Below are 15,759 nucleotides of genomic sequence, written 5' to 3' on the forward strand. Positions count from 1 at the left end.
ACATAAAGAAGCCATTTAAATATAAGAGTTGGTTAGCTACTGATCAATATCCAAGGGCTAAAAGTTTTTCATTATTTTGTGAAACTTGATCCTATGGTCATAAATTAGACAACATATAAAAACAATAATAGAAGTTCATGCGATTAAACAAAATGACCTGCAGTCAAAATCTTCTATCTTAATCCATATAATAGATCATGTTATTGTGGCTATGACGGAAAATACAACCCAATTAAATCCTGAACCTAATCCTTTTAATTTCTTTTAATTTATGTTAAATCTTCATCCACAGATGCCCCACAAATTTAGAGAGCACTTGGAAAAATTAGGAAAATTGTTTTGAAAGGAAGATAATAATGGATGCTTGCTTTCTAGGTAAATTAGAAGACCTCCCAAAGGGTACTACCTGCAATTGTTAAACCCATTGTAATTGTCATATTGTTTTGAAAGGAAGATAATAATGGATGCTTGCTTTCTAGGTAAATTAGAAGACCTCCCAAAGGGTACTACCTGCAATTGTTGAACCCATTGTAATTGTTATACATTTCAAAAGGCTTGCATTTAATTTCCTCATTGTTTTTAAGCATTGCCTGATGTTTTAAGAAATTCTCTAACAAGTACTGCATTTACGGCTGTCATTAAGCAAGATCTTAAGTGCTAGTTTTTTGAAAAAAAAAAAAAAACTAAGTTAAATCAGAAAATTGTTCAAATACAAGGCTGTAGTTATAAAATTACAAATAAATGACTAAACAAGTAACGAAAAAGAAAATTGAGTGCATGCACCGTGTGTGGAAAAGTATGTTCTTGGGTCCTCTTTACAAAAAATTATCTTTTAAACCTGTTTCTACTTTATAATCCTTACAATTACAAATATTCTACGCATTCATGTAAGTTCTGGGATAATTGGTTGTTCGTTTTAGCCACTCCCAATTTCTTCTAAGCGGTTGTTGATTTTGTGTTCTTTGATCCTTTGTTGTGTTGTTAGGTGCCTAATTTTAGATGGCGATTTTACAATATCTTGGATAAAGATGGAAAAGGGTTCCTAATAAATTTGTTCCCGTATACCAACAGACCATATTACGTATTGTGCTTTAAAAATTAACAAAAGACTTTCAATTCTGTTTCTTTTTTTCTAATCAGGAAAAATGAAATTAATTAAACCAACCTTTGATACTCTGACTTGTCTGGCATGCTCGATTTTCAGATGGGTTTGGCTTTTTCTGTTTATAAATTTCTATTTTAGTCATTTTCACCATATGCCAATTTTAGCTCATATGAGTTATCTAATTTGGTTGTACATACGCATTCACAATATATCTTTTGTTATAAACCAGCTTTGAGTTGCTTATAAAGATCTTTGGATTACGCATAAGCATCTGATAATTTGATTTGCTTACAATTAATAAATTTATTTGTTGACAGTTAATCAACTAAAAAAGCTTATCCAAATTGATAGATCATGCAAATTTTGTCTCCTTTCAAGAAATTCAAGTAGTTATTTTTCTTTTTTTTTTCTGGGTTGGCAAATTAATAAATAGAGTGAGATTCCTAAATATATTTTATACATATATATATATATATATAATTACAACAATCTCCTTCAATTTTATCCCCAATTACAAACCTGAAAATAGTAAGACTTGTCTCAGCCCAAAATGCAAATTTTGGCATGTTTGAGTTGCCTATTGATCGTGCACATTTATTGGATACGTTTTCTGTTTTATGCGATTTCTAGATTGTTTAGGAAATAGATCTTCATTTACACATATGTTGCATAACCAATCACATTTAGGATTAGAAAATTTACCCGCCAAGTATTTGATTAATTGGTCATTTTAGGTTTTAGTTTTAGAAGGCAGAGTTAAATTTGTCATGTTCTGAAATTAGAGTCCACAAGGGATTTACTTTTGTTTTGTCCCATTTGCAGGTCTAAGACCCAGGTTCTGTGTTAAAAAGGAAATAGATTCAACATTTAATCCTTTTCTTTTTTCTTTTTTTTTTTTTCTGAAACTCCCAATAAAGTGTGCAAAATCTTAGCCTCATATTCTTGTTTGCCAGGGTAACCCTTAATTCGGTTTCAATTGATATCATGGTTCAAAATCACGGTCGCGGTTGCGGTTATGATTTCGACGAGACGTAAATTTTTGAAATATTTAATATTCTAAAAATTGTAAAAAATATAATAAATAAAAATAATTTTAAAAAATTAGCAAAATAATAAAAATTCTAATTGATTCGGGATGACTCGCGGCAACTCGGCCATTTCTATTTGTCTTGGAGACGTCTCGATTAAGTTCTCGACTATTCATTATTTCGAAATTATCTCGTTTCAGTATCAGATCGGAAAGCTCTGTTCCGATGACGACTAAGCCGAGTCTTTGAACCATGGTTGATATATTGTGCAAAGTCTCTCTCTCTCTCCAATAATTAAGGACTAACTCTACTTTGTACCTTTGAACTTGCATTACTTTTTCACTTTGCACCCTAAATTTCAATTTTTGTACACTTTGTACTTTAAAGTCTCCAGTTTATTCCATTTGAGTTCAATTAGTAACAATATTCGCAAAATTAATGAGATAAAGAATGTTAAAATTAATAACAATGTATCATTTTATTCTAATTGTAATCTTTTGATTCCTTTTGACCACTTTACTATACTGTCATTGATTTGTATGGTCCTAATAATTAATATTATTAATAAAATGAACTAGATAAAGGCCAATGCAAGTTAATGACAATGCATCATTTTGTATTTGTTATGATACCTTGACATCTTTGGACCACTTTCATCATCTTATCATTGATTTATTATTTTATACTGTTAACATTATCATTAATTGGAATTAAATGGATTGCGAGTTTAGAGTACAAAGTATTTAAAATTGAGAGTTTAGTGTGTAAAGTGTCCAAAATTAAAATTTAGAATACAAAATGAGAAAATAGTATAAGTTTAGGGGTGAAAATGGAATTAATCCAATATATAATTATCTGCTTGTTTGAATTGGCTAGTTGTTAAAGAGTCTCAGATACATCATACGTTAAAAAGTATAGATAGAGAAAATACTTAGATGAACTTGGTTTATGACGATGCAATACTGTCATATTTGTGCCAAAAATGAAAGAGTCGGACATGCGTGAATAATTTATTGGGCCACACTTATTCCAAAAACGAACATCTTTTGCCAGCTGATATTTTAATAGGATAAGAATCCAGAAAGACATTAAGAGAATGCGTATTGGTTTAAAAGCATCGGTCGTTGTAAGAGCAGCTGTAATTTGTAGCATTATTTAAGATTCGTATCATATGCCTACAAGATATTTTTCTTAATCTCTTTTACTTAGGTCATACCAAATTCTTAATCATAACCTTTTAGGATCTCAAAACCTATAGTGGGGTGGTCAAATATTCAGAAACCTCAATTATAATGGTAGTTATTCCTTTGATTTATGCCAAGACTGACCTAACATTTTACTACTTTTAACTAAAAGTTGTATTGCCGCGATGAGGTGTAACAGAGAGTGTAATATCCTTGATTATATCCAACAATTATACCCGTCTCCCATAACGAGAGTATAGTGGGAGTATAATAGTCATGATGCATATTACGACCTTTACACACATAATAGTCATAGTAGTGGGTTTCATTAGACAATTTTTAAAGTTTTAAATTTTATGGAATATGTATTGTGAATTATTAAAATAAATATGTAATTTGATTGTGGATTTATGCTATTATACTCTGTAGAGTGTAATTTATAGTAAAAAATAATATAATAAAATAGGGAATAATAAATCGATAATGTGGCATATGAATTACACTTAATAGAGTGTTGTCCATTGTGGATACCCTAAGTAATGATCAAATTAATACTTTTTGGACTATAGTGTTGATATGAGTATTAATAACTACATTACAAAAAAGAAATATTTATGAAACAAAGAGATTAGCTACGTGTGCAATGTTTCCTTGTGCCAAGTTGCTGTTTATGCAACCACTGGCCGTTATTTAATGAAAAATGGAATTTGTTATTTTTTAAAAATAGAAGTTAATATCTATTAAATCATTTGTAAATGAATACATGATGGAGCAGGACATAGAACTTACCTTCTAAATTGATATTTATTTTTGCGGTAAGTCAATGGAAATTCTTCCTTAGTTCCTTATATAGGGTTTTTTCTAATGAGTGCCCTACACACACTAATAATTATACGACACTAATAATTATCACGTATATATACACACTGATAATTATACTTTCTCTTGCAATTATACACTTTCCTAATTAATCCCTTTGCATTTTTACACTTTTCCTAATTAATCTTATATACACACACACACTAATAATTATACTTTCTCTTGCATTTATACACTTTCTCTAATTAATCCCTTTCATTTATACGCTTTCCCTAATTAATCTTATATTTCTAAAAATCTAACATTTGAAATATATCTTAATAACTTCGTTAAATAGACCATATTTACAATATTATAACTCGAGAAAATTTTGAATGATGTTTCTAATGGGTGCCCATAAGGCATTCGTTAAGATATATTTTAGGTGTTATATTTTTGAAAATATAAGATTAATTAGGAAAAATAAATAAATACATGAGAGAATAGGTAAAATTATAAATACAAGGGAGGATAATAATTGTTAGTATGTGTATACATATGGTATGTTAGGTGAATATTAGGTGTGTTAATGAGTGCTCTTAGAAAAACCCAATTTCGAAATCTTAATATGGTCTTCATTGAGCTGCATACTTGGAAAGTAATTAACAACCTAATTTTTGCATTAGTGCACTTCCTTTTGTAAATGTTCTATTTTCATGAATTGAAGAGAAATAGCATCTTCTTTGAGAGTAAATATAAATTTTATTTTTTAAAATAACATTACTTAATTGCACAAAAGTTGAAATGTTGAGTAGGTAACAGATTTTTTCTTATCGAGAATTTTTCCAAAATGTAACTCTCTTTAATTTTCTATAATCCTTCGCAGATTTTGCAACAAACCAACGTTGTCCTTACTTAATTAATAGTACTAGTTTTCGTAGTTGTAAAGCTTGTGTTGGACTTTGATGGCATTTGGACAATTTCATTTAAAATTGGACAATGTTTTAAATGAAATATAGTGTCTAAATCAGTAAAGAACAAAGAGATAATTAATCAATCTCCAAAGATGAATAACGTCTGTTTTTCACAACCTTTCTTTCCTCAGACTTTGGGAACCAAATATGGGAATAGGATGCCCACTGTCCATCTACCAATGTGGCAATGATTTTTGCTTTTTAATCATCAATGGCTAATTTCTAAACCCTATTTTTTGGACCATTCCAAGTCCATTCAACAATAAAAGTATAAAATTTGAGTGATAAATTAAATCATTTGCTGCTTATTCATTTATTCATGCCACTACTCAGATTTTCTTTTTCATGGGAATGATTAATATCAAAGAACCTGATTCTGTTACAATAAGGATGGATGAGATTAAATCAATACAAGTGAAAATTTTTGTTTTTTCTTTAATTGATTCAGAGGTCCTCTTTTAAAGAGACAGATTAAAATATTGTTTGAGTTCCTTAAGGGTACTACTATAAATATGCTTAGGAGATTGATCATACAACATCATAACACCCTAATTTCCTCATCACTCTGCAATCCCTCAACCTTCTTCTTCTTATATTTTGACATTGCAAGCCCTTTAATTTGTTTGCTCAAGGAAACAAGAAGATAAAGAAGTTGTAAAGGTCTCTAGTCAAGGTACATATTAATTTAGCACATTCATTTCTTGAAAATTTATTTTGTTAGGTTTTTAACATGCTACAAAAATTGAGTTCATTAAAAGTAGGTATGGCACTCAATTTGGATACTTGTTCAGTTAGGTTATGGCTAGTAATTCATACATCTCATATAGTCTTAATTGCTTCAATCATTTTACCATTTTTTTTTTCCAAAATTAAAATCTCTAGAACACTTTGCCATTTCTCTAGCCCCATAATGATAATAGCATATTTCTCATGGCCACTAAGGTCAACTGCTTATCACATCCATGCTTCCATTTCTTATTTCTTTCCACAAAACAAAAACTCTTCACCAATTTTAGTTCTCCACTATGTACAAGTTGTTGTTAACTAACCATTTCAAGTTAAAACTTGGCATCCAAAGTAGTGGAAGGTGGGTGCAGGGAAGGGGGTAGGGGACCTCTAATTTTCTGTGGTGGAAGATATTAGGCCTCTCTAAAGTCATGGTTGGAAAAAAAATCTTTCCAAAATTTTTGAGTCCTTCCCATCTATGAACGGTGGAAGGTCCAAGGAAAACTCTTTGTTGCTCAAACTCAAGTGGAGATTTGACAACCGCGTATTAAATTTCCTTGGCTCTTTTTGAGCACGTGGCCTACCTGTGGCAACTATGACATGATTTTAACAATTTCACCCCTTCTTCCCCTCTTATATAAACCTCATCTAGCATCTTCATAAATGCATCCTCCCATCCCAGAACAGCTCCTCCAATTTTCTCGTCTTTGAGTTAGGCCAATTCTAGTCTACTCTGCTGAGACTTTTAGTCCAATCCCACATCATTGCTTTTGACTCTTGAGAAGTGTATCACTCCTTTGTCAGTAGTATTAAGTACTGAACAATACAGTTAGGAACGGTCCTTAGATAGAAGAAATATCCAGACTTTGTGCAAGAAATTAATACAGAGCGGACCTTTTGCTTTTCTTTGTCGTTTCATCCCTCAATTTATCACAAAACTCATTTGGTTTTCGGTTTCTTGAACACAAAAGATGGTGGAAAGCACAGCCCCAAAACAAGGTCCTCAGAACCATCACCAAGTCTTTGATGTCTCAGTCAATGTGCTACCACAGGGTGGTTCCAAGTGCTTTGATGATGATGGCAAGCTAAAAAGAACTGGTACTTTCCCCAAATCAGTGAAATTTTTTCCTGCAATTTAGTGTGTGAACTGTGTGTAACTTGTTGCTGACAGTTCTGTTCTTTCACCTTTGGCTATTATTAGGGAGTGTTTGGACTGCAAGTGCTCACATAATAACAGCTGTGATTGGCTCTGGAGTTCTGTCTTTGGCTTGGGCAACTGCGCAGCTGGGATGGATTGCTGGTCCAACTGTGTTGTTATTGTTCGCCTTTGTGACATACTATACTTCTGTTCTTCTCTCGGCCTGTTACCGGTCAGGGCATCCTGATACTGGCAAAAGAAACTACACTTACATGGATGCAGTCAGAGCAAATCTTGGTAATTTACTTTCCTTTTTGTTTCTTTCGTTTGCTGATTTAAGGCTTTTGAATGGTTCCAACTTTTTGTCTTGCAAAAGTTGTATTAGACTAATCTTTACCTCGTCTAATTTCATATTTCAGGTGGGTTCCAGGTAAAAGTTTGTGGGGCAATTCAGTATATGAATCTTTTTGGAGTTGCCATAGGTTATACCATTGCAGCTTCTATTAGCATGACGTGAGTTCAAACTCAAGTATTGGTTTTTTTTTTTTACTTCTAATTTTTCCTTTTTATAGATGTTGACGAATTTGATTTCTGATAACAGGGCTATCAAAAAATCCAACTGCTTTCATTCAAGTGGAGGAAAAGATCCTTGCAAAGTATCAAGCACTCCTTACATGATCATTTTTGGGGTTGTGGAAATCCTGTTTTCCCAGATTCCAGATTTTGATCAGATATGGTGGCTTTCATTTGTTGCTGCAGTAATGTCCTTCACCTACTCAACAATTGGTCTTGGCCTTGGAATTGGCAAAGTTGCAGGTAGATAAAGTGCAAAGAATCTTGCTTTATGTTATGCTATTGTTTATTGACTAAATGTGGAATTGGGCTCTAGCAATAAATAATAAAGTACTTATTTCCCTGTATTTCTGTTTAATGCTTTGCAGAAACTGGCAAAGTCAAGGGAAGCCTCACAGGAATAAGCATTGGTACTGTTACTCAAACTGATAAGATATGGAGAAGCTTCCAAGCACTTGGAGCAATTGCTTTTGCCTACTCTTACTCCCTCATCCTTATTGAAATTCAGGTAATTTTTCATTCCCAAGTCATCATCCCCATTGGACTAATTTTTTTCCTTTTTTCTTTTTTCCCTTTTCTTGGCTCAATCTTAAAGAAGAGATTAAAAATTTTTTTTTTTTTTGGTGTGTATTTATTGCAGGATACAATCAAAGCCCCACCATCAGAATACAAGACAATGAAGAAGGCAACTCTATTAAGTGTGGCAGTTACCACAATTTTCTACATGTCATGTGGCTGCTTTGGCTATGCTGCTTTTGGAGACCTTGCTCCTGGCAATCTTTTAACTGGATTTGGCTTCTACAACCCATACTGGCTTCTTGATATTGCAAATATTGCAATTGTTATCCATCTAGTTGGCGCATACCAAGTCTACTGCCAACCCCTTTTCGCCTTCATCGAAAAAACTGCCAGAAACTGGTTCCCAGAAAGCAAATTCATCACCAAGGAAATCGAAATACCAATCCCTGGATTCAAGCCATACAAGCTCAACCTTTTCAGGTTGGTTTGGCGATCAATTTTTGTTGTTATCACCACGGTCATTTCCATGCTCATGCCATTCTTCAATGATGTGGTTGGAATTCTTGGAGCATTTGGATTTTGGCCCCTCACAGTTTACTTCCCCGTGGAAATGTACATAGTTCAAAAGAAGATACCAAAGTGGAGCACCAGATGGCTCTGCCTACAAATCCTGAGCTTGGCTTGCTTGATCATTTCTGTGGCTGCTGCAGCTGGTTCATTTGCTGGAGTTGTTAATGATCTCAAAGTTTACAAGGCCTTCAAGACTAGTTATTGATTCGGTTCAGCTTCGTCAACATCAAAAATAGTTCAGATTTCTGAAATTGACGAGGCAGAAGTGAAGATTAGGATTTCAATTCTCATTGATGTCCATAACAACAATCATAAAGGGGTATGGATAATACACACCTCTAATATTATTACCCTCTGTAGTTTACTTTGTTCTTACGGTTCCCCAAAATGGTGGATCCAATGTATGTATGTATTTGGAAGTCAAAATATGAGTCATCTTTCATGTCCCCTCTATGTAACTTTACCTGTTTCCATTTGAATACAAATTCAATCAAAGCCTTCAAAGCCATTTTTTCTCCTTTAATAGCAATTTCACAACCTTATCGAGAAAGTATCTAAATGTAAGAGACATGCAAAATATGTTCAAACTCTTGAGATAATTTTGATGCAATGAAATGAAGCAGATAGTAATTCTTTACTAGTAGCGCACTTCTTTAGTCTGACCATTGTCTTGACCACCAAAATCCATGTTTTGATAAAATTAATGAAATCTTGTCAAATTCTCCATGTTCTTGTAAAAGGAATTAGATACTGAAATCAAGAGATAATGCTATTGCATTTCTCCTGTGATCAGTCCATTATTGGTGCGTACCCATTAAAGAAGACACAGCCACTTAACAACTTGCTCCACTTGTACAAAACCAAAACACAATTCCAGCCAGAGGCAGCGGCATATATTGCCACTAAGAAATTCAGTTTCTAGGTATTTAATCTTCCAGCCAGCAAGCTCAGGGTTTAGGTATAAAAAAGTATGAGTTTAGGTCCCATCTGATTTGCTATTTTTTGAAAATTTTGTGGAAATAAGTATTGTAATAATGTGATATATGCGAGGATAAAAAAATAAAGTGATTTTTTTTTTGGGTAAGTTAGAATTTGTTCCCAAGCAGTAAAATGTACGTTACGATCAGTACAATAAAGCTGATCCACAAGGTGGAATCAGTAAAATAAACAATGAGACGTGAACAACCAAAATCCAACCAAAATTACAATCAAACAGTGGTTAAGGCCGAAATATGGATTGAGACAAATTCCATTCGCACATATTGGGTTGAGACTTAGTGACCCGTGTCAAGCACATCAACCTACTTTTCACTAAGGATTACACTTGTTTTGTAGTCTAATAGCTTCAATGTAAGAGTTTGTGAATATCCTTTGATTTCTTTCATTCCAAACACAATAAACTGCAGCAGCTAGCACCAGTTTAAGGACCAAATTCTGGAAACTTTTTGACCTTCACAGTCATGGTAGCCCAACTAATAGTCTCTTGCCACCTACTACCTTCAAACCATATGATATTGGATTTCTGCAATAAATACCGCCGTAATCTGTAAGTGAATGGACAAGAGGAAAAAAGGATGAAGGAATGGCGGGGAATAGGTTTTGGATACCAAACAGTGCTGTACTAAGTGACAATCAGCCTACGCGATCTAAAGAAATTCCAAACTTTTTGCCCGGTGAATTCTTCTTCCTTCTATACGCACCACATCACCTATATTTATGGAAAACGTAAAAATTTTTTCATAAAAATCTATAATCTAAACAAGGCCTTAGCATTTTGTTGAGACGTGCCAAACTTGTGTATCTTGTAAAGTAGTGCTCAATTTTCAACTAATTGGGCGCTCTAAAAGGCTAACACTAGAAAGAAATTTTGTCCAACCAAACAAATAAAATATTGGATAAAATTCCTTCCAACTCCTTTTAGTATTTTTAAGGTAATGATATTTATACCCTATAGGGTTACTTACACGGTTGTATTACATATATACTCTGCCTGGTGCCTCGCTACTATATCAAAGGATGTTCAAGAAGCTAAAAACAGTATGTGATTATCATTATCCTACATCATATGGAACTTTTTCCTTTTTCTTTTCTCCCTCTTTTTTCTGGTAATCAAAGGTTGTTTTAGATGGAATCGAGGCAAATAAAATTGCAATAGGTATGGCTGTGTACAGTTATCGTGTCTGATCTATGCTTTTGTACACACTTCCATTTTCTAGTTGTGTGTGTGAATTTTTTTTAATTGGTTGAAAGTGTAAATTTTACTTAGATACATTAAAAGTTGTAAGAAGTGCAACAGTTTGAGCACAATCGGATCGAATGACAACAACTGCACCTGCCTCATTTTCAATTTAGACATATCAGATTTGCTGTCTCTGTGGGGGTGGGATGCGGTTTTCAACTCATGGGCACTAGAAAACAAAGGAAAATAAAATGGTGAAAGTTTCCCTCACCTCTAGCAAAACTCCTTGAATCATCTCTCATTTCTTATCATACTTGATTGATTAAGATGTACTCAATATATCTGTCTAACTTTTCCCCCATTCTTTCACATTATGCTCTGGCTCCAGCAGCATAAAGCTAGATGGGACTGAGCAAGAAAGGAGTCAACAACATGAATAGCAAATCTTTGATGCTTTGTGATGAAATTAAAAAATTGCGACTTGGTATCTCCACACGCACCATCGAAAGTGCTCTTTTTTGAAAGCCACAGGTGGAAAAGAAAAAGACAGACAACAAGAACTATCCAGCCCATCAAAATTGATTTTTTGGAATCTTGGCATTTGAGTGTGGGCAGTGTTGAACAATTAGGTACAATTGTGGAGATCTTTTTGTAAGGATGCTACAAATTGTCCAACATTTGAATAGCAAAGTCTTGAAGGACACTAAGGCATGCAACGGCCAGCATTCACCTGCATAACATGTATAATAGTACTGGTTGTCCCACCACCATTCCAAGGGTTGGAGGAGGAGAAGTACAACCTTAAGGTTGGAGATTCATGACCAACCCTAACATGTTAGGCATCATTTTGCATGGAAGGGGTTGGATTTCGTTGAGAAGAATCTCCTGGAAAATAGTTGTATCTTGCAAATGATGTGCCCATCACGTGCGGTTCAACTTTAAACTTGCTTTCTATTCATGGAAGGGATTATTGTACCAGAAAGTTACCTATTGGCCACTTCCAGGAAAAGAAAACATTATGGTAAAAGTCTCTTTACTTTAGGCTTCACATATACCATCTTGAAACAAGAGTCGTAAAACATTCAAACAATCCTTAGACTTCTAAACAGGTAAAATTAAGGTTGGAGAACATTACTTTTGTGGGAAGGTTTCAAAATAATAGGACTTTTGTCCTATGTAACGTTATATACGGTTATCGGATATCTAAATAGGTGCGACTCTTGTAACTTTTGATTTGATAATTGAATTTGACAATGATGTGTTCTTTATTGTCCGAACAAACTTACAAAGACATAAGGGTTAATTTCACGTGCTCGCCTGAGGTTTTTGACAATTGCAGAAAGCTCCCCTCAAGTTCTAAAAATTACACTTACCTCCCCTATTTTCACTATTTAAGTAACATTCTAGACCCAAAAGTAAAAGGTTATACTTTTTCTCAAAATTTTCATAATGTCCTTGAGTTATAATTCACAACAAAAATGTAAAGGAAAAAAATGGTTTACGGTTTTATTTCATTTATCTTTACTTGCTATCACTATTACCTACCTATCAACATCCAAATCACCATTAAACAAACACTTATCTTTGTTCCAATGTTCTGCTTTTACTTAAAAATTTTTAATACAGACCATTGAATCAATTATAAATGCTACATCAGATACCCAAAAGCTTACCTACAATCTCATATCAATATCAGATTTTACTTAATACACAACAATATTCATCAATATCTCTAAATTTCAATTTCATGGCTGCCACCTTTTCAATACAAAATAATCTAAACTATCACTACTAATATCAATATCCAATATGCTCTATTGACACAAAGTGCGAAATCAATCAAATTCTCTCTACAAGAATAACATCAATAATTGTAAATAAAAAAAAAACACAATGCAGTTATAAATATATACCAAGACCACTTTTTTTTTATGACAATCATAATAATATAACCTATATTTAGTTCCTATTCCACTTCCTATCCTTAATTTTTATTTTTTTTATCACTGTCACTATCTTTATCTTCATCTAGTTTGATAATGAAATTAGCACTCAATTTGTCATTTGACAATTTCAATTTGCTAATGCCTATCAAAAATTGAAAACAAAATGGGCGCAATGAAACTATTTAATAATAATGAAAAAATCGAGAATTGGGAAAAGATACCAAGATATGTAAGAATTGGTGGTTTGGTGTGTATGGTGATTTTATTAGTAGCAATAATACACAATACACATTTAGTTGATAATAATAAATAAATGAGTTTGAAAGGAAAATAAATATAAGAGGAAGAGGATAGATAGTTAAATGAGAAAGACTATAGTTTGAATTATTGGTTGATAATAGATGAGAGAGTTTTAATATTTGATAGAGTTTTTCAATGAGTTGACAATTAATGAAGGGCATTGTTGTCTTTTTATCATACCAAGAGAGGTCTCTGTAATTATGTAAACCTTAAGGGAGCTGAGTGAAATTGTCAAAAAACTTAGGGGAGGTTTCTGAAATTAATACAACAAAAAAGTTCAGATATCACAAAACACTAGTAGTCTGACGAGTCCTACAAACATTGAGCGTTCAAGGGTTTGATTTTGTTAGTGCAAAAAATTGTCAAATAAAGACTTTATTTAATTCCAAAAGTTAATTCTCATAACCCTCTTGCACACTGATCGTAGGGGACGAATTAAACTTTAAGGATAGCAATATTTGTAATTCTCTTTAAAGCCATGTATCTCATATTTATCCAATAAGCATGTTAGGCTTATGTTTTTATACACAGTTAGTTTAAGAATTTCATTACACAAGCACAAGTAGACGTACGCATGCTCCATAATCACTATTCAAATTTGAAATTTACTTTTTACATATATGACATACATGTAAATCTATTTGTGTAATAAGATCTCTACACTAGAAGTGCATAAAAGATTAATCCATTGTATTATGGTAATTTTTGTGGTATGACTCTATTCAATTGTCAGAGCAACTATACTATTCAATTAATAGTCGATATGGAATGAATTTCGAATTGCATTGACGAGATATATGGAAGGACAAAACTTTTAATAATCGATAAAGTTTTTATGGTTAACATCATATATTCTCTTAATTTCTACATTGAATTGTATTAATAAATAAACTACATGGCGTGCAATTGCAGTGGATTCGGATCCCCTTTTTCTACAAACAAGCCCACGTTTTGCGTGACCTATCAACACTCAAAAGGGTCAAATCTAGGACCAAAATTGATCCATTTGGGATACATTTGGCCACATCTCAATCTTGCAACTTAATCCATATATATACAAGATTAAGCACCAAGTTTGGCACAATGTGCATGTGTTGCACGAAAGATGATGTCTTTCTTTCTTTGATTATAAATTGTTACAAGAAACTAATGTCCATTATCTAAATCGAGAGTGACACAAAATTTTCTTTTTGGTTAAGGTTGGATAATATTTGTTATCAAGAAAAGAAGCTCGTTTGCTAAGTGGAATACGAAAGTGTCCAATGATTACACATTTTTCAGTTAGGTGATGATACGAAGAGACCATCTCATCTCGCATCCACAAACAGTTAAGCTTACGAAAAGGTTATTGCTGTACTAGTCGTTTGGATAGATTTGTAGCAGTTATCCTAGTTTAGTGGTGCATGTTTATCACGTGTGATCTTTTTCTTTATTTGGACCTATTGGTTACAAGTTGGTAAATATTTAGCTGCAATTGTGATGAAAAATGTATATTCAATAGCCGAAGTGACTTTTGCAACTGTTTGAAGGTGAGGTAGAAGTCGTTCCATTAGATATGTAGGCCATCATATGCGCAAGCAAAAATATTGCTCTCTTCTTCTTTAATATATAATCCACGTTCCTGTTTCCAATGGGCTTTATTAAAATGATTTAAGGTAAAAAAGCGTAAAACATAAACAACGAAAAGGAAAAAAAAGAAGAAGAAGGAAACGTTTGGAAAGGGATGGCACAGAACAGAAGAAAAAAGAAAAAGAAAATAGTACTTGATCATTAGCTCTCATATGCGATATAGAATTACTCTTTTTTTTTGATAAAACATTATAATTTCTTCAAAACCTGCACTAATGACAGAGATTATATCATCAAACATATATAGATACCAAAAATATGAAGAATAGATACTACAGATTTGAAAAATAGATAAAGATTACACTGTAGAATTCCAAAAATATTTTAGAAAAGATAAAATACTTGTGGCCTCAAGAACATATGCGCATGCTTCTAATCGCTCGATATACTCATTCACTGCTTCAAGTTTGGAGACATTATAATGAGATCCATTGAGTAGACCTAAAGAATTTTAGATCTAAGTATTAAATCTGGAAAAAAATCTCATAAAAGAAATTGAAAAAACTACATAAACGCCCATTAGAATTACTTATTGTCGAAAGACAATAAGAATGTCAAGAAAGATTAAATCCAAATAAAATTCGTTAAGCTTTGTCTTCTAAATCGACTTCTCTAGTTCCATTTCATATCCCTCTTTGCATCCTGCATCTCACTGAAATCAATATTTATAACGAAAATAAGTTCACAAAAACAAAAACAAAAAAATTGAGGTTTGATTACACTTCTTAATTCCATTAATTTATGTACTACTAGCTCAATCAACTTAGTTTATCTTTCGTGATTTTAGTTAAGCAGCATTATGTACGCATCTTCGGCTGCCATTTTTACTTTTACTTTTTTTTGGACCTAAAAGAAATATTAATTTATGTATTACTAGCTCAATCAACTCAGTCTTTTTTCTTTTTAACAAATAAGCATTCATCTCGAATGGCCATACCTTAACCAACAAATCCATTTGACATCAAGCCAACCTTCTTGAATGCTAATCATGTTGGATCTTTAATCCAACTTTGGACTTATATGTGAATAATTATGTGTTGCAAACTGTCAAATAAGGTTAAGTTCAACTAAAGTAATCAATTATGATTTG

At 32.8% G+C, this 15,759-nt stretch overlaps 1 protein-coding gene across 2 annotated transcripts; it reads left to right on the forward strand.

The window, feature by feature from the left end:
- Window positions 1-5,638: 5,638 nt before the first annotated feature.
- LOC113710906 (amino acid permease 3) lies at window positions 5,639-9,123 on the forward strand. Of its 2 annotated transcripts, XM_027233978.2 has the most exons (7): window positions 5,639-5,762; window positions 6,787-6,913; window positions 7,017-7,250; window positions 7,373-7,466; window positions 7,555-7,769; window positions 7,895-8,034; window positions 8,167-9,123. In XM_027233978.2, exons 2-7 carry the CDS (start codon window positions 6,787-6,789, stop codon window positions 8,818-8,820), a joined length of 1,464 nt encoding a protein of 487 aa, XP_027089779.1. In that variant the 5' UTR covers window positions 5,639-5,762; the 3' UTR covers window positions 8,821-9,123. The 2 variants fall into 2 exon arrangements, with proteins under 2 accessions (XP_027089779.1, XP_027089778.1); XM_027233977.2 differs by lacking the exon at window positions 5,639-5,762 and having other exon boundaries at window positions 6,499-6,913.
- The last annotated feature ends 6,636 nt before the right edge of the window (window positions 9,124-15,759 follow it).

This window comes from Coffea arabica, chromosome 10e (assembly GCF_036785885.1).
Source record: "Coffea arabica cultivar ET-39 chromosome 10e, Coffea Arabica ET-39 HiFi, whole genome shotgun sequence".
Classification (NCBI taxonomy): domain Eukaryota; kingdom Viridiplantae; phylum Streptophyta; class Magnoliopsida; order Gentianales; family Rubiaceae; genus Coffea; species Coffea arabica.